This window comes from Patagioenas fasciata, chromosome 16 (assembly GCF_037038585.1).
Source record: "Patagioenas fasciata isolate bPatFas1 chromosome 16, bPatFas1.hap1, whole genome shotgun sequence".
NCBI lineage: Eukaryota > Metazoa > Chordata > Aves > Columbiformes > Columbidae > Patagioenas > Patagioenas fasciata.
The window spans coordinates 9,866,842-9,885,716 of record NC_092535.1 but is presented as its reverse complement, the minus strand read 5'-3'; the positions used below and the strand labels follow the sequence as shown (position 1 = coordinate 9,885,716).

Sequence of the window (18,875 nt, the reverse complement as noted above, 5' to 3'; positions counted from 1 at the left end):
CAGAAGAACACAATTGGAAAAGCGAAACCAAAAAACAACCACTGGTATAAACTATATTCTTCTGCCCTTTTCACGGTCTGTGGTGTCTCCACATAGTCTGTGACACTGGTCATCTTCATGACCTTTCCTTTATGACTGTTTTCTTTCCCAAGGTGATGACCCTGCTAGCTCAGCTCCAGGGCCTGGCAGGAAAGCAACAGTCTGGGAAACAAGGAATGATGAGTGGAAGGAAGGGGACAATGGAGGAAACTTGGTCAGCATCGGAGTACTCTGTAGCTTCTAAGATTTGGACAGAACCTGTACACGACCACCCAAAACAAGCTCTCCACTGCAAAAAAGCTGCTCCTTAGGCTTATTAACAGAAGGCCAAAAATTATGTAAGAAACGGTCCTTTACAGCATCTGCCAGCCTCACCAGGACATCCTTTCTTTGCTTCTCAGTGCTCTCGAGTTTCCTTTCCAAAGATGCCATCTCTTGATGTAGGGTCACAGTCGCCTCCTTTAGAGCAGCAGCCTCTTCCTGCAAGGCAGCTTCTAGAGAGTTCTTCTTGCGTTCTGCCATCTGTGTCTCTGAAGCAGTAAAGGTGAAAGAGAAGGTGAAAAGCAAAGCAAAACTGAACTGATTTGCCTCCTACAGATAAAACACCATTTTCTTAACTGTCTGTCTGTATTTTCCAGGCCCTCAGCCCACAATGACTCTCAAAGCAGACATAAATAAAGGAAACTTTCAGGCAGAGAAAAAAAGAAGAATGAAAGTGTTAGAAGAAGACAAAAAACATGTTTGCTCTTCTGCCTGTTGAAAGGCCAGGGCTTCAAAAAGGGCAAGAAGGAGGAACCTGGGTAACTATAGACCGGTCAGCCTCACCTCCGTCCCTGGGAAAGTAATGGAACGGCTTCTCCTTGGTGCCATCTCAAGGCATATCAAGAATAAGAGGGTTATTAAGGGCAGTCAGCGTGGCTTTACCAAAGGTAAGTCATGCTTGACTAACCTCATAGCCTTTTATGAGAATGTAACAAGGTGGATGGATGATGGCAGAGCGGTGGATGTGGTCTACCTTGACTTCAGTAAAGCCTTTGACACAGTCTCCCATAGCATCCTCACAGCTAAATTGAGGAGGTGTGGTCTGGACAATAGAGTAGTGAGGTGGGTTGCAAACTGGCTTAAAGAGAGAAGCCAGAGAGTGGTGGTCAATGGTGCGGAGTCCAGTTGGAGGTCAGTATCTAGTGGAGTGCCTCAGGGGTCAGTACTGGGGCCAATATTATTCAATATATTCATTAACGATCTGGACGAGGGAATTGAGCATACTATCAGCAAGTTTGCTGATGACACCAAGCTGGGAGGAGTGGCTGACACGCCAGAGGCTGTGCTGCCATCCAGCGGGACCTGGACAGGATGGAGAGTTGGGTGGGGAATAACCTGATGAAATTTAACAAGGGAAAGTGTAGAGTCCTGCATCTGGGCAGGAACAACGCCAGGTTCCAGTGTAAGTTGGGGAATGACCTATTAGAAAGCAGTGTAGGGGAAAGGGACCTGGGATCCTGGTGGACAACAGGATGACCATGAGCCAGCACTGGGTCCTTGTGGCCAGGAAGGCCAATGGTACCTGGGGTGGGTTAGAAGGGGGTGGTCAGTAGGTCAGAGAGGTTCTCCTTCCCCTCTACTCTGCCCTGGTGAGACCCCATCTAGAATATTGTGTCCAGTTCTGGGTCCCTCAGTTCCAGAAGGACAGGGAACTGCTGGAGAGAGTCCAGCGTAGGGCAACAAAGATGATTAAGGGAGTGGAGCATCTCCCTTGTGAGGAAAGGCTGAGGGAGCTGGGTCTCTTCAGTTTGGAGGAGACTGAGGGGGGACCTTATTAATGTTTATAAATATATAAAGGATGAGTGCCACGAGGACTGAGCCAGGCTCTTCTCGGTGGCAAACAATGATAGGACCAGGGGTAATGGGATCAAGCTGGAACACAAGAGGTTTCACTTAAATTTGAGAAAAAACTTCTTTTCAGTGAGAGTGCCAGAGCCTGGCCCAGGCTGTCCAGGGGGGTTGTGGAGTCTCCTTCCCTGGAGACATTCAAACCCGCCTGGACATGTTTCTGTGTAACCTCATCTGGGTGTTCCTGCTCTAGCAGGGAGATTGGACTGGATGAACTTTTGAGGTCCCTTCCAATCCCAATCATACTGTGATACTGTGTGATACTGTGAAGGGTGCGGCAGCACATCACCCACAGTGTTAGAAGCAGGTTGAAGCAACATAGATGAAACCAGGACAGAGACAATAGGTGAGAGTCAGATCTGGTGTCCTAAAGGGAAATAAGCAAAAGTGAAGACTGACTATGACACCGTTAACTGACCAGGAAGACTCAAGAGATGTTAGAGGAAAGAAGTCAATGTTGTGCTTGAAGATGCACTTTGGTATTTGTCCAATATAATGCTAGGGGAATATGTTGTGCACTGGCAGAAAAAAAGAAGAAAGGAAATATTCAGTGATACGAGGACAACAGCAAGGCAAGAACAATGGAGCATCATGCCAGACCTGAAACCAGAAGGACTACAGATAGACAGGATCTAAAACTAAACTAATAGCTGAAACTAACTGACGGGAACTAAAGAGGGAAAGAACTAATTGGACAGGCAGGATCCATCCAGCGGCAGAATTTGAAGCACAGAAGCTGTTATAATATGTAACGTATGTAGTAAAAACTACATATGTTCCAGAAAAAAGTGATGATCTAAAGCCTGGAAAACTCTCCTGTAAAGAGTTTGAAAAATGATCAGCAGTTCCATCTCAGAGAGGGATCTTAAAGAAATACTGAACAGGTAAAGGCGCGACATGAGCAGGCAAGAGCCTGTGGGGAAGGCAATGAGCCAAGCCCGCACCTCCCTGTTCCTGTCGTCTGAGACAAGGAAAACCATCCTGATGTGGAGAGTGGGAAAGCAGTGAGAGAGGAAGGAGCAGGGATGCCTGTCCAGAGGTGATATAGAGAGGCCAATAGCCCCAGAGGCTCTGGGATGGCCTGGAGAGGAAGAGGTGACTACATGTGAAAAGCTGTTTACAGATAAACGAAGTGTGAACACGTTAGCAAAGGCATAAGAAAGAAGTGGCTAGGGAACAGACACCAAATCAATATCAGCAAGAAAACACGTAAGAAAGATGCAGTAGCACTAGGGACCAGAGAACCAGGAAAAGCAGCAGCGGAAGCGATGCAGTTAACACAGGAGCTCAACACTGAACTAACATTCTGTGAATCCGCCGTGTAGGAGGCAAAGGAAGTCAATAAAAACACGGCTTTTGGCAACTTGGTGCTCAAAAAGAGCATATGGAGGGAAGATGCTGTGAGGCATCAAGCTGCACCTACAGAGCAGTGACACGCGACCCGAAAGGCACCACCTGGGCACGTGGATCACCAGGAGCACAGCTGGGTGCACTGCCAGCCACTGCATCTTTCTTCTCCTCTTCCCATCTCCAGGCACTGCACTTTTCCACTGTGTGTTATCAGAGATCCTGCTGCTGAGAAAGGACAGGGCCAGCAGGTTGGAAAGTAGAAGCTGTACCTTCCCGGCTTTGAGCCAGCTGTGTCTGCAGCTCCTGACTCTGGGCACTCAAATGGTCCCTCTCCTCTTGTCTCTTGCTCAGTTCCAGCTCCAAGTCCTGTATCTTCTGCCTTGCATCATCCTGCAAGAAGAGAAGAATCATCTCCCAGAGCCACTGCTGGCAGGAGACAAAGAGGCACAAACACTAAGGCCAAGGTGGGAGGGGGCAGCTGGACAGTAATGGTATATGTGATCAGGATTGTCCCTTCTCCCCATGGCAAGCCAATGTGACCTCCGAGAATTTACACCCGCTCTGGCTTGGGCTCTCGGCCTGTCTGTTCAGTCCAGCAGGACTGGATTTCTGGGTGCGCTAGATACACGTTACCAGATCTTGCTGAGTCTGCTTCAGGTGCTGACGCAGGTCTTGTAGGGCTGTTGCAACTCTGTCCACTGTGAGCTCTGCAGGGAGGCCCCCGGCCTGAGAAACATCACCCTGTTCTGAAGAAAGAAGCCATTCTGTTCCAAGCTTTAATGGAAAGGTGTCCAGCAAACAAGGCTGCTCTATATCCAGGAGGAGGTGGCAGTGCCTTTGACATCATTCTAGAGCTCACATTACAGCAAAACATGTGCCACAGGCTAACGTTATTCTGATGACCACTACTGTCAGCGCTGCCCCAAGGAAGAACGTGCATGCCGTATGACTGATGTGACTTGTGCCCTATTTCATTTTGATGCTGGTCATTTCTCCATGTGCAAACATGGACTTGTCTCTCTGCAGGGATGTCAGGCTTTCCAGACTTCCCAAGGCTTGAGTCAGCATCTATCATATCAGGATAACAAAGAACCACTCCTCCCTCCGCCTGCTCTCCTGTCTGTGCTCTAGAGACGTGTTCATCCGCCTCCCACACTTGCCTGAACTCTCAGTGACTGAGTCTCTGCTGTCACAGATCATGCGGTGCAGAACCAAGCGCAGCTTGTTCAGCTGCGATCGGGCTTCCTGGTGGGCACTGTCCGCCTGCTGGCACGCTGTGGCCAACGCCTTCGCTCTGTTCTCTGCACTACAAAGCCTCAAATGTAGATCAGACATCTCAGCCTCCAACATGCGCAAAGAGTCCCTCAAGCACTGTTCGCCTGCTCGGGACTCCTCCAGATCCTGTACCAGCTGCTTCTCTCGAGTTGCCAGGGCAGCCTCCTTCTCCAAAACCACATCCTGCAGTGACTGCACCTGTAACACAGATGCATGGAACCTCAGGGACAGCGCAACGAAGGAGAAATTCCTTCAAGCAAAAACCACACAGGAAACGGAAGGCACCAAGACAAGGATTCAAGCTGGGCAAAATAAGCTAGAAACAGGTATTTGGTGGCTTAAGGAGACAAAAGGAAGTTTCCCCATTCCTAAAAGAATGGTTGAACTGTCTGTCTTTCCTGCTTTCCAACCTCAAAAATGAAGGTAGAGGGGAGGGTGGGTATCTGTGTGAGAGAAGAGGGTGAGGGTGGGTGGTGGGCAGGGTGAGGTGGCAGATTGAGCATCTCTGCATGGAGAGCGGGGCTGCCAGGGATGGGTGGGGGACAATCGGCACCCTTTCTGGTGCATCTGCAAGGTGACAGAGGAACTGGCTGAGACGAAGTGCCTTCCACAGACTGATAACTGCTTCTGTTTCACCAGATCGGCCAGTGCCCAACAGAGGCAGAAACACCATCTGGGGACGACATTTGTAACAGACACTGAGAAGCTCCAAAGGAGCTTTAATGCTGTGAACCACAAGAGAACAGGGGACAACAGGCAGAACAGAGCAGATCCAGCCTTGATCTAAATGTGCAGAGTCTCTGGGCAGAACACAGAAGGAGCCTATGTTGTTGGGAGGGGAAACAAGTTGGGGTCTACAAGCTGAAGGTGGTATTCTGTCCCTGGAGAAGAGAATGCTGTAAGTCACCTGGTTGTTGAGCTCTTGTATTTCTCTTCTGTGGTCTGAATGGAGCTGCTGAGCCTGGTGAAGAGCAGAAAGAAGCTGAGAAACCTCATTGTGCTGGGCAAGGCTGTTTTCTTCCAGGGTTCTGAGGCTCAGTTCCTTCTCTTCCAGAGACCGAGTCAGCCTGAAAGAGAGCATGCAACTCATTACTGCATGATAGAACATTTAATAAACTCATAAGACTTCCAGCACCAAGGAGGAAATTGCTTTGTCTGATGAGGTTTGTCTAAACAAAGAGGCTGCTTGTTCAGCCCTGTGCCAAGCTGCCAGTCACACCCCATCGTGTGCCCACGACAAAGAAAAGTGAATTACTGGTTAAATACCCTATCTTTTCTGAAATGGGAGTGTGAATATAAACATAACAAAGTCTTGAAATGAAGACATTGGGGAAGAGGAAAATGTTTCTGTTGATTAATGAGACTCCAAGGGGGAGGTTTTGTCAATAATGAAGAGACATTTTCTTCCGCTGCCCGTGTGTCCTGATAGGAACAGCAGTAACTGACAGCAAGGTGATCTTTGGGGAGTTACATCAGATGTAACTAGAGAAACAAAGGCTGATACCAGAATTGGTGATGGAGGTTTGGAGGATGCAGGATACCTCACAGGTGAAGCAAGAGTGCGGTGCCTTTTATTTCTCTGCTTCAATGCAGATCTGTGTTGAAGAGTGGCAGGACTTCACCAGGTGAAGTCACCTACCTACACTTGCTCTTCTTGCATTCCTTGGACAGTCAGTAGCATCTGTAACTGTTGAGGCTCTTTTGAGGAATGAGGAAACAGATGGCACATTCACAGGGGCATCTGGCTTAGTTCAAAATCATGGGTTTAGGATGGCTTCTGCCAAGCAAAGGGATCAGGATGGAAGACGGATACAGATCCCAAATGTTCAAAGTTTACTGGACCCAAGGTGGAACTGATGGATCTATCTAGCTCATTATACTGCAGCTCATCCCATCTCCTCTGGTGTGTTTCAGGTTTGAAACTCCTGCAAGCCTCATGTAACAGTATTAACATGCTGAACTAACAAAAGAACACCTCCTTTTAAGGAAAGGACTACTCCAAAAGCCATTTCTTCAGAAAAACTGTAAGTACAGGATTAAAGGAAAACAAAACAAAAGACAACATCCAGAGAATGAAACACATCTGCATGGATAGTTCAGAACTCTGCTTTGTAGGAAATGTTGCCAGAGCCACTTGTAAACGCAACGATCTGAAAGAAGGAATCCACTAAACAGAATGGAGAGTCTCAAGTGCTTTCATCTACCTGGCTTTGTCACTCTCTAGAACCTTCAACGAAGCCTGAAATTCCATGTTGTGACGCTCTACTTCTTCCCATCGACTCTTTTCCCCCTCCAAGGACCGCAGACGCACTTGCAGTTCCTTGTTCTGATGTTCTGCCTCCTCCCACTGACTCCTTTTCTCCTCCAGGATCTTCTGGAGATGCTCAACCTCCAGCACCTTCTGCCTTGACAGTTCCTGTGCCTCACTCAGATCTTGCTGAGCTTTGCAGCCAATCACTTGCTGGGTCTCTTCGGAGGCTGCCAGCTGAGATTTCAACTCTTCCACCTAAAATAAAACATAACAAAGACTACAGCTTGCCACTGTCAGCCATATCATGTACTGTGAGGACAGGGAAAGAAAAACTTCAAATTTTACCCTGTCTTGACAATACCAGATTCACAACGGATAGAGCTGACTTGCTTAAACATCTAAGTGGGTCACCACGTTCATCTAAAAAAACACCTTAAAAAACAAGCCCAGAAGTAACAGGCCAGCAGAAATCCATTTTGATGATCTCTGGCACAAGCAAATGCACCAGCCCGTCTGCCCAGGGCAGCAGCTGAGATTCACCTGACCAGCGAGTCTCCTTCAGACCAGCTGAGATGGAGACCACGGGCCGGTGCAGGCAGAGGGATTGCCCCGTCAGCCTGCTGCTCTGTGACGAGAAGGCAAAAAGTGGACAGACCACCTGCTTGATAACCAGAGTATCTACTGCTGCCTCAGTCACCTGTTTTTGTAGAGCATCCCTCTGCTGCAGAAGGACTTTCATTTCCTCTTTGGCGGTTTGGAATTCTACCTCGTGCCTCTTCTCCATTGCCCCGATCTTGCTCTGAGCTTCCTCCAGCTCTGCTTGCAGCTTTTCTGTGACATTCTGTGAACACAAATGGAGAGCAAGTTACTAGGACCTGCCATCAGGTCCAGCTTTTTTCTCTTCCTGTCTCAAAATCCCATTCATTCAGCTGCTTCTTTCTGCTTTTCTACCCAGCGCTGCTTGCACTGTCACCCTTCCTTCCTCTTGCTCTTCTCTGGAGCTGACCAGGCTCTGTGCTTTCAGTGCCTGCAGTAGTCCTTGCCTGCTCAGTCCCAGCACTGAGCTTTTCTGTCCTTCCTGCTGCCTTTCCCTCTCTTCCCTGGCTCTCTCAGCCCCTCTCAGCTCACGCTCAGTTGCCAAGGGCCTGTTCCTTCAACCCCCCGAGCAGGCGGACTCACCTGCCCCTTCTCTCCCTGCTCTTCCATCTGCTGCCTGAGCTGCTCTACCCGCTGGCAGGCGTCTGTGAGCTCTCCCTGAGTCTGGCGAAGCAGCTCCAGTAAAGAATTCTTCTCACGCTCCTTTTCCAGCACGACCTGCACAGAAATAAAGAGCAGACAGGTTTAAACTTCCCTCACAAAAGGTCTGTGCCAAGACTCCAAGGCCAATGGGCTCACATGTTCTCCAGGCGCGGTGCTGCTGCTCTCCTGGGTCGTTCTCTGCCCACGGGGAGATGCAGCTTCCTAAAGGACATTGGCAGGATAAACAGGGTCCCTCTGGAACTGAATCTTCAACAAACTCTTAGTCAACTCACAGGAAAACACATGGCATTTCTCAAGTGTCTCGCCTTGCTGGTGAGGGGATCCCTCATCTGCTGCTGCTCCTGTTTGCCCTTCCATGGCAGCTTTTGCCCCCCATCAGCAGCAGAGAAAATTCAAGGCTGCCAGAGGGCTGCAGCCAGAGCTCCTTCAGAAAACTCATGGATTGTGAGTGGGGTTGGGTGAAAATGAGTTCAGTTTTATGGTACTCAGTAGAGTTTGGATCAGAACTGCCATTCCAGGTACACACGGTCATCTCTGAGTACTGCCCTGTCCTGTCAGTACCTGCAGACACAGCTGGGGGTTCTGCTGTCCCCAGGCACCCTGCACACAGGACCTTGGGCAGGACACAAGCGCTGCCAGTGGCCCCAGCCATCTCCCACAGCTCCAGCCTCACAAAAACACACCAATTCTCCTTTCGCAGCCTTTACCTCTCGCTCGGCATTTTCACATCTGGTTTGTTCCTCTTGTCGTTGAGCTTCCACAGCAGCAACTTTCTGCTCCATGTCCACCAGCTGCTTCTCGTGCTCCCTCTCTGTCTCTGCCTTCTCCTGTTGCCATCGCTCCAGCAGCTCCTGCAGCTCTGACTGGTGCCCTTCCCGTGCGCGTGCCTGAGGACGGGAGGAAAACGCTTCAGGATGGAGCCCCAGCCAAGCTCCTCTGAACATGGGAAGCTTCACCCTCCTTTGGGGTTCAGACCCAAAGAAAACCCCTCTGTCCACCAAAAAAGGGCAGCAAGAAAGGAACAAAGTTCCCGTGACTACAGCTGGCAGGAGGGTCAGGACTCTGCCCCATGGGAGACGGGAGGCTGGTAAGAGCCCCCCTGTGCTGCCACGCTCTGGGTGGGACCCCCAACCTGCCCTTGAACTTGTCTCACGCCCACGCTCCATCTGTGGCTGCATTTCCTGTCCCAGCACAGTCCTGTGGGCTCCACGTGCCTTCGAGTACGAGCCATCGGCTCTGCTGCTGGCCTGGCAACGTGCGGCCTGCGACACGCGGTTGCTGCCATTTCACACCTCGGGCCGTTCCTCTGCTAAAGCCAGCCGACCGAGCTTGCTTGAGGAATTCAACATCTCTTGTTTCCTACCAGGTCTTGCAGGAGCCTCTGTATTTCTGCTTCGTGATCGCTCTGCTGAAGTCTGAGGGCATCGTCATGCTGCCGTTCTCTCCGCAAGAGCTGTTGTGCCGCGTTCTCCCGTTCCTGCCTCAGGAGAGATCTCTCTGCTTCCAGCTCACGTTGAAGACACTTCACTTCCCCTGCAAACCCCACAAGTGGCAAGAGTCAGAGTCTACCCAGACCCTGGTTCTGGCCTTACTGACCTCAGCCCTTGGAGTTTCAGTGCTGGAGGGGTCTGTTCCAGCTCATTCACTCCTCACAAGCACTGCGGACAGAGAGCTGGTTTTATACCATCTTGTCTACGCAGGGGATCACCAGAAACAAAACACATGGGGCCTCACCTTGTATCACGTCCTTGGCCTGCGTGACGGTGTGAAGTCGCATCTCCAGGTGACTCTGGGCGATCTCCAGCTGAGATACGCGCTGCTGAGCCTCAAACAGGCTGCGCGCCAGGGTCTCCTTCACCGGCCTGCGGGTTGTGGACACGGAGAGAAATGAGCTTCTTGCTCCTGACACCCACAGGGAGGGATCCCAGTGACAAGTGCTTCAAGATCCCTGCCCCTGAGAACGGAAGAGGGGCTGCATGGACACCCATGTACAGCAAACATATTTCTACCATTTAAATTAGCAATGCGGGTCCCTCTGAGGGAACACCCAGGCTTTCCTTAGGACCCAGCGTAACACAGCAAGCCCAGCTGAATTTCATCTCGACAGTCAAATCTGAAATGGCTGCTGCCTGATGGATGGCACACAGGTAGCAGTTTTCCTGACAACGTCTGTGCCAGCCAGCAAAAGCCCAACCTCTGCTCACAGGTGCATCCCATCAGCACTTCCAATTGCTCTGCAGGGGGACACAATAAGCAGGTTTTTGTCCCCTCAAGATTCTTCCCTGTTCTGTCCCTGGAAGGTGAGAACATCCACAAAGCACAGGGGACACAAGAAAGCCCCGTGCAATGCTGACCAGCTCTGTAATTCCCGACAGCAAGTCATGTCCTGCCCAGGGTTCCTCGCCCTTTACCTGGCCTCTGCCAGCTGCTCGGAAAGGCCTTGTCTGTCCCGCTCCACGGCTGCCAGGCGCAGCTCCAGGGCAGCCTTCTCCTGCACCAGCACCTCCTTCTCTTCGGACACCTTGGCCAGGGCAAGCCCTTGGCGAGAGGACTCCTGGCGCAACTGCTCCAGACCAGTGCTGGCCGACTCTTGCTGCCGGGACACCTGGAACGGGACAAACCGCAGCTGGAGCCCTTTCTGTGCAGCTGTGTGCAGAGCAGCCAGCGCCGCTGGCCAGTGGGCGGGAGGAGAAAGAGCTCCTGTCCCGCGGGCTCCAAGTGTGAGAGCAGCTGCTGGTCCCGCACCGAGAGCTTGGGCTGCCAAAAGGCGCTGGCCCCACTCACTGGCAAGTGATGTGCAAGGCCAGACTGGGCTGCCTGGGACCATCTGTGGCCTCCCCAGTGCCCAGTGCAGGGGACGGTCACTGCCCTGCTCCTGCTGGCCACACCAGTGCTGGGACAAGCCAGGCTGCTCTTGGCCTTCTGGGACACCTGGGCACACGCCGGCTCATGTTCAGCCGCTGCCGACTGGATTCTGCCTCAAAAAAAGGATTCAGAGCTACACAGTTTGTTTCTTTTGTCACAGGTGACAGGAGTCACCCCGCTCTGATCCATGGACAACACGATCACCGCTTTGCAGCTCAGCAAAAGCCACGGAAGAGGCCAACACGGACTGGTGGATTAGAAGAATCCAGAGAAGCAGAAGACAGCGCAGAGAACTGCAGAGCTGCTCCGCAAGCCATCAATGTGGTGCCAAAAAGAAGGGAACAAACCTCCTGCCCTGCAGGGCTACCGAGTGTCTCCTTGACACAAAGCCTGCAGCAGCCAGCAGACACAGCTTCACTCAGCCAAGCAGCCAAACGCCCACCCACAAGCACCAGCTTTTTGGTCTCACCTCACTGAGCTGCTCTCGGGTTTCTTCCTTCTCTTCTGCCAGTCTCCTCAGCTGCACCCGCAGCCCCTCCTGCTGCTCCTCTGCTTTCTGCAGCAGCTGCTCCAGCTGGGCTTTCTCTGCACAGAGCTCTGCCTTGGTTCTTTCACACCAGCTCAGCTGCTCCTGTTCACAGACTCTTGTTCTCTCCAGCCCGGCCACTTTCTCTGACACAACCTCATTCTCTTGCTCCAGCTACAATCACAGAAGCAGAGAGCACATCAAAGACAGGAACATTTCCTAGGAAGGAGCTTTGGCTTGGACAGGACAAGGAACAACATTTGCACAGCCAGCCAGTCCTACTGCTGGAAGGCAAGAAGGCTGAGAAGCAGCAGCAGCTGGAGACAAACAGCTGGCAAGAGCTTTGGCAACTCTGCTCACCTGCAGCACAAGGTGGTTCAGCTGCACTTTCTCCACTGCAAGAGCTTCATTGATACTGCTCATGTTGGCTGCTGCAGCACGGAGATCAGCTATTTCTACACTCAGCTGCTTCTGAGTCCTGGTCAACTCTGCCACCGACTGCTCGGCCTGCAGAGACAAAAGAACAACGTGACAACAAGGGCAGGAAAATGCCTGACTCCCAGCAGCAACTCCCATCCCCTGGGTGTCTCTGACACGCTCCCAGTTCACGCTCCCAATGAGCACGTGGGGACTGAACACCCAAAGAGCCTGTGTGCTCTGATCCCCATTTCCCCAGAAGGACAACAACGGTTTCCCTGTCTTCTCCTGCCAGGAACAGCACCGGTGCTGGTCCTGCTGTCACAGCTCCCTCTCCCACAGGTGCTCCCTAGGAATAAGGTGACTGTACCTTCTCCAGGGCCATGGTCAGCTCGTGTTTCTCTCGCTCCAGTAGATCCCTCTGAAGCTGTGACTCCTCCAGTGTCTCTCTCGCCACTACCAGCTCACTCTGCAATAATGAATGTTTTCCTTCGAGCGCAGCAAAGTCCTTCAGCCTGGGAGACAGGGAAAGACAAACAAGTTCTTAATCTAAAGGCATTGTCATCTCCAAACCAAGAGTACCTACTATGTCCAGATATGGCAGTTGGAGGGATTTCCAACAGCTTTCTATGTACACCTGAGGAACGCTGGAATTTCCTGCCCAGAGCCACATCACTCTTTGCCATTGATGTGGGTGAAACATTTGTCACTGAGAAAGTAAAACAAGCTTCCAGAAATCACAGAACCTTTCCAAGTGGCTCAGGTACTCTCAACGGGTTCCTGCCTATTAGTTCTCCCCCTCCTCTTGGATCCATCGGATCCAAGACTTGCCAAAGTTCTCCTTCGGGTACGACAGACTCTGCTCAGGCTGGGAATGATTTCTGTGAAGCTCACGCACAAAGCACACGGAGGCGGCTCTGCTGGATGGCAGCAGGCAGCCAGCCCTGCCCGCGGGCTCCCTTCGCCCTTCTGCGCTGCAAATGACGAGCAGGCACAACTCAGCCTTGTGCGCTGGGCCCCTAAGGTCCAGCCATGCCCACCCCTGCCCCAAGAAAGCTTGAACGCTCACAGCAGCTCCTGCTCACGACGTGCTCTCTCCATCGCCTCTTGCTGCTCCACCTTGTCCCCCTGGGCTGAGTCTTCCTTCAGCTGCAGCTCCGTGTTCCTTTGACGCAGACGCGAGGCTTCTTGCTCCATTACTTCCAGCTGCCGCTGTAGCTCATCCCTGGTTCTCTCCAGGTTGGCACAGTCACTGCAGAGACAAGGCTCCGTTACAAGAATGAAGAGGCCGGGAGAGTCACAGATCCCGTTTTCCTCATCCCAGGATGGAGCTGTGGGGAGCACGGGGAGGAAGAACTTGCTCTTCCCCTCCCAAGGTAACTGAAGAGGGAAGCAGAAAGGCGGGCAGGCTGCTGCCTTCAGCCAGCGAGAAGCGGTGCCCGGGAAAGGGCACCCAAAGAGCAGAAGCAGACGCAGCATGTCGAAGGAGAGGCGCCTTGTATGCCAGCATCGCTCTGAATCACCCAGCCAGCCTTGGGAGGCACAGCCGAGCAGGAAAAGCAGCGACAGGAGGATGCTGTGGTGCCAAACAGAGGCACGCACGAGGCCGGGCAGGCAAGTTCTCTGCCCAGAACAGCTCTGGGCTCCCGAACTGGAAGCAGATTGCCTCTGGACCGCAGGAGGAGGAGGAAACGCTCACCTTCTGAGCGCTTCCACCAGAGACTGGAGGTGCTGCCGCTGGCTGCTGGACGTGGCGCATTCCTCCTGCAGCTGCTCAAGCCTCTGCTGCAGCGTCCTGCACTTCTCTTCCTGCTGCCTGTGCTGCTGCAGCAGGGAATCGATGGAGTCCTGCCTGGCAGAAAGCTCTTCTCGTAGGGCCTGCAAGCAACGGGCAGGGAAAGAGAACAAACAAGCAGTGAGGAGCAGCCAAGGCGGCTCCAGACAGCCGGGAGAAGCAGTGAGCAGAGAGACGGCTCCGATGGAGGCAAAAGCTGGGAGCTGGGGTGGAGATCAAGGAGAACAAAGCGGCAGAACACAGAGCTGGGGAGGGGGGCCGGGCAACAGGGTCCCAAGAGTGGGAAGGCTGGAAAGACGCTGGCTGAACTGGCCAAGGACATGGAAAGTGTCCAAGCCAAGTGGGGCATGAGCGGCTGAGCCTGTGGCCAGCACTGCAGACAAGTAGAAATTCTCACCCGTGTTGCTCCTCGCCTCCTTGCCAGCGCCTCTTGAACCAAAGCAAAGGCCTGCTCTGCCCCACCGGAGCTCAGGACAGAGGGGATGGTGCTGGGCTCTGCCTGCTGGGAACTGTCAGGGCAGATCACGCTGGCCGTGCTGTCACTGGCATCCAACACCACCTGAAAGCCCACAGCAAGCGGTTACGCTCTGCTCAGTCTACTTGGCTTGCTTTATTTATTTCTCCTTTTGCCCCCACTTCACCCTCGAGTCACCAAAAACTCAGTTCTCCCACCTCTTCAGTCAACAAAGAAGTCTTGTCCCTGTGGCCACAAGTGCTCCAGGGATTTCTGCACACAGCCACAAAACCACAAAGAAACAAGTGTGCAGTGGCCCAAGGCTGCTTGAACACCCAGTGTCTTGAAGCTCTCAGGAATGACTTTGGTCTCCTTTTTAGACTGGAAGGTGAAGCACAGCATGAGGAACAAGCAAGATGAACCAGAAGCCTTGGCCTGTTCCCAGGAATACAATAGAACTGGCAGTAGTAAAACCTGGTGGGATGAATCCTGTGACTGGTGTGGCATGATGGATGCTACAGGCTCTTCAGAAGGGACAGGCAGGGTAGGAGAGGTGAGGGGTGGCATTGTATGTAGCAGGGTGGCTGGAGTGCATGGAGCTGGCAGTTGGTGATGGCAAAGCTGAGAGCCTCTGGGTAAGGATTGAGGGTCAGACAAATAAAGCGGATGTCATCATGGGTGTCTACTACAGGCCACCCAGCCAGGATGACGACTCTGATGAGTTATTCTTCAAGGAACTAAGCGAAGCCTCCAAGTCATCTGCCCTTGTCCTTTTGGGGGACTTCAACTTGCCAGATGTCAACTGGGAATACCACACGTCTGGCACCAACAGGTCCAGAACATTCCTGGAGCATCTGGACAGTAACTTCTTGCTGCAGGTACTAAAAGAAGCAGCCGAGAAAGGTGCCTTCCGAGATTTGATTCTCACTGACAGAGAGGGTCTCATGGGACAAGTGGCGACTGGTGGCTCCCTTGGGCACAGCGACCACGAAGCCCTCAGGTTCAAAATCTTTGCTAATGGAACTAAAACTGGCAGCAAGACGGTAACACTAGATATGAGGAGAGCAGACTTCAGGCTGCTCAGAGAACTACTTAGTAAGATGCTCTAGGAAGAAGCTTTTTGAAGGTGTTGGGGTCTATCGGTGTTGGTTGCTTTTTAAGTTCCACCTACTAAGAGCACAGGACCAGGCCATTCCAAATGCCAAAAATCTAGCACACAAGGCAAAAAGACAGCTTGCTTGAGCAGAGATCTTCTTGAAATACAGTGAAAGAAGAAATGACATGGTCAGTGGAAGCAAGGTCAGGCAACATGGGAGCACTATAGAGATGCTACTCGCCATTGTAGGGAGGAAATCTGCGCTGCCAAAGCTCAATCAGAATTGAATCTGGCCAGTACTGTGAAGGACAATAAAAAAGGCTTTTAAAAAATATATTAATGGTAAAAGGTAAACTAGAAATAACATGGACCTATTAACTGATGAGCATGGTTATCTTATTAACAGGGACATAGACAAAGCTGAGACATTTAATGCTTTCTTCTCCTCAGTCTTCAACACCAATGATGGACTTTGGGGCCCAGACAACCCTGGGCTAGAAAGCCATGACTGTGAGAACGATAACCTCCCAATGAATCCAGAACTTGTATGGGATTTGCTCCTCCAGCTGGACCCCTACAAATCGATAGGGCCTGATGGGATTCATCCAAAAGTGCTTAAAGGGCTGGCTCATGTCATAGCAAGACCTCTCTCTGTGATTTTTCAACCCTTCTGGGAATCTGGAGAGGTCCTGGGTTACTGGAAGCTGGTGAACGTTGTCCCAATCTACAAGAAGGGCAACAAGGATGGCCCTGGCAGCTACAGGCTTGTCAGCATCACTGCTGTGCCTGGCAAAACCATGGAGAAGATTGTTCTGGGAGCTATTGAAAAACATCTGGATAACAATGCAGTCACTGGTCCCAGCCAGCACAGGTTCATGAGGGGAAAGTCTTGCTTGACAAACTTAATTTTGTTCTATGACAAGGTTACCTGCCTAGCTGACCAAGGGAAGCCCGTCAATGTGATCTTTTTGGATTTCAGTAAAGCCTTTGATAGTGTCTCCCACAGCCTCCTCCTGCACAAGATGTTCAGCACACAGCTGGGTAAACACACAGTGCAGTGGGTGAGCGATTGGCTGATGGGTCGGGCTCAAAGGGTTCTAGTAAATGGGGTTATGTCAGGCCGGAGAACAGTCACCAGCGGGTTCCACAGGGATCCATCTTAGGGCCAGAACTCTTCAATGTCTTCTTAGATGACTTAGACTCAGGACTTGAGGGACTGCTTAGCGAGTTTGCTGATGACACTAAATTTGGGGTAGCTGTCGACACTGGACGGCAGAGAGGCCCTGCAGAGGGATCTGCACAAACTGGAGAACTGGGCAATCACCAACCACATGACGTTCAACAAGGGCAAGTGCCGGATTTTGCACCTTTGACACGGCAACCCTGGCTGTACACACAGACTGGGGGAGGAGATGCTGGAGAGAGGCTCCACAGAGAGGGATCTGGGGGTTCTGTTCAACGGAAAGTTGAGCATGAGCCACCAGTGTCCCTGGAGCCAAGAGGGACACGTGTCCCGGTGCATCCAGCACAGCATGACCAGCCGGGCAGGGAGGGGATTGTCCCGCTCTGCTCTGCGCTGGGGCGGCCTCACCTGGAGCATTCACTGTGTGCAGGGCTGAGGACACAGGAGAAAAGGAGATAAAGCTACTGAGGAGTGTCCAGAGGAGGAACACCAAGTTGGTGAAGGTTTGGAGTGAAGCCGTGTGAGGAGCGGCTACAGTCCCTGGGTTTTTTCAGCTGGAGCAGAGCAGACTGAGGGCAGAGCTCATGGGGCTGCAGGTTCCTCAGGAGGGGCAGGGCTGAGCTCTTCTCTGTGACAGTGACAGAACCCAGGGAATGGCAGAAGATGTGCCAGGGAGGGTCAGTTGGACATGAGGAAAAGGTTCTTCACCCAGAGGCGCTGGACACTGAACAGGCTCCCCAGGGAGCTCCCCAGGCTCCTCAACCTGAGAGTGTTCAAGAAGAGACTGGACAGCATCCTCAGACACACGGGGTGACCTGTGGGGTGTCCTGTGCAGGGACACGAGTTGGATTTGATGATCCTTTGGGATCCCTTCCAGCTCAGGACATTCTATGATTTTCAGAGCCACACACACGAGCACCAGATAAACACTGGAAACAGCCATGAAAGGAAACATGAATGCTGCCCAGGGAAGAGGGAAACTGAGGAATACTGGAAAAAAGCCATGAAAAATCCCATGTTTATAATGACTCGGCGCAGTACCCAAGAGGACAACAGTGACTTCATCAGGAAAAAGACCTGACTTTGAGAGGGGCTGATTAACCACCCCTCCACAGAGTGAAGCTTAGAACTAAGTTAAAGTTCCCCCTAAACAGTTAGACCAGTTGGATTCTGGGGAGATAATGGTCCGTGAATGTCGAGTGAAGGAGCAGAGTTGGCAAGCGCATTGAGCCAGTGACCTTTCATAAAATCTGAGGAACAAGAGTCATTGCTCAAGGAGGGTGGGGGAAGCCTCCGGGCAACCCTGGAATACAAATGTCAAGAAGCCAATTCTGAAAGCCCAGCCCAAGAGAGACCTGAGCGGGACGGTGCAGGCAAAGGCGCTTTCTGAAACTTCTAGCGACTCAGCTCAAGAGTCACAGGACAGCCACCTCGGATGTTCTAACAAGGGGTACAAAACTAAACAGCCAGGAGCAGTTACCACAGATAGTACCCAACATGGATCTCTGTTGCCCAGGCTGGGCTGTTGCCTTCCTCAAGCACTCTGAAACCACGTTTACAGGGATGTGGTCCCAGCTCTGCACGCACCTCAGTTATATCTTTTATCAGCTTTTGCAGGGACAGGTTCTCCTCTTTGGCACTTTTACTCCACAGAACTTCATGTTCTTTCTCTAACCGACCGGCTTCCTGAGAACAGAAGGAGGAAAGGGTGGGCAGGGCAGAGCTGCTCCCTCTGCAGCGTTCCCATCCTCAGCGGCACTGCCATGCCCAGAAGCCTCAGCCCTCAGGATTCCAGGGCATTCCTTCCCACATTCTATTCCGCTTCTTCCTCGCTAAAACTAAGAAGGGAAAGACCGACAGCTCGTTTCCATAGACTGCCAGGAAGCTGCCAGTGCCAAGGAATATTGACCCCAGGCACAACAGCCTTGGTGCAATCCCTGAGGAAGACACCGGAGCTGTCTGCAGCTCCCCTGCCGCTGCTGCACCTGGACTGACTGCACCTGTGCCAAACACACAAGGAACATTCTGGCAATGTCCCTGATGTTCCCCTACAGGTGGCATCTCTACCCCTCCTTCTGCTGAGGAAACCACACCTCTGTGTGCTACGGCTGGGGAGCAAACACTGGGCTGTCTCCCAGATCAAGGGAAAACACACCAGAATCTCCACAGTGTCCTGAAGCGTTTTCATGATCTTCTCCTTCTCCTCATTCTGCTTCTGGGACTGTACAAGCAAGGCCGAGAGCTCCATCACCCTGCGAAGAGAAGGTCCACGTGCCACTCCAAAAGCACAGCACACCACCGCCTGGGAAAGAGCTGAGCAGCTCCCAGAGGCACAGCAGAGAAAGTTCAACCCAGAAAATACAGCAAAGGCAGCATCCAGCTCTACGGGGTAATGAGTTTGAGGGTGCCAAATGGCCCTTCTTGCCACAAAGTCTTCTGCACTCAGTCTTGCAAGGAACCGTCAGCACAGAGGA

The 18,875-nt window shown here is 52.0% G+C and overlaps 1 protein-coding gene across 6 annotated transcripts in view; it reads right to left on the bottom strand.

Moving 5' to 3' along the window:
• The window catches only part of LOC136108129 (uncharacterized), a 35,773-nt gene that overhangs the window by 13,020 nt on the left and 3,878 nt on the right, over positions 1-18,875 (bottom strand). For 4 of the 6 annotated variants that reach the window (XR_011741532.1, XR_011741533.1, XM_065849678.2 and 1 more), the window contains exons 7-26: positions 18,557-18,653; positions 17,989-18,087; positions 14,066-14,227; positions 13,573-13,751; positions 12,943-13,125; positions 12,244-12,388; positions 11,817-11,963; positions 11,400-11,630; positions 10,477-10,670; positions 9,800-9,927; positions 9,429-9,598; positions 8,773-8,952; positions 7,985-8,119; positions 7,503-7,646; positions 6,759-7,060; positions 5,462-5,621; positions 4,440-4,752; positions 3,913-4,025; positions 3,549-3,669; positions 415-569 (exon numbers count right to left, since the gene is read on the bottom strand). Coding sequence is in view for 4 of the 6 variants with exons in the window: in XM_065849678.2 (XP_065705750.2) it covers positions 415-569; positions 3,549-3,669; positions 3,913-4,025; positions 4,440-4,752; positions 5,462-5,621; positions 6,759-7,060; positions 7,503-7,646; positions 7,985-8,119; positions 8,773-8,952; positions 9,429-9,598; positions 9,800-9,927; positions 10,477-10,670; positions 11,400-11,630; positions 11,817-11,963; positions 12,244-12,388; positions 12,943-13,125; positions 13,573-13,751; positions 14,066-14,227; positions 17,989-18,087; positions 18,557-18,653 (3,358 nt within the window). In the remaining 2 variants the exon portion in view is untranslated. The remainder of the gene's footprint in view (positions 1-414; positions 570-3,548; positions 3,670-3,912; positions 4,026-4,439; positions 4,753-5,461; positions 5,622-6,758; positions 7,061-7,502; positions 7,647-7,984; positions 8,120-8,772; positions 8,953-9,428; positions 9,599-9,799; positions 9,928-10,476; positions 10,671-11,399; positions 11,631-11,816; positions 11,964-12,243; positions 12,389-12,942; positions 13,126-13,572; positions 13,752-14,065; positions 14,228-17,988; positions 18,088-18,556; positions 18,654-18,875) is intronic. The other 2 variants (XM_071815411.1, XM_071815412.1) reach the window with 2 other exon arrangements.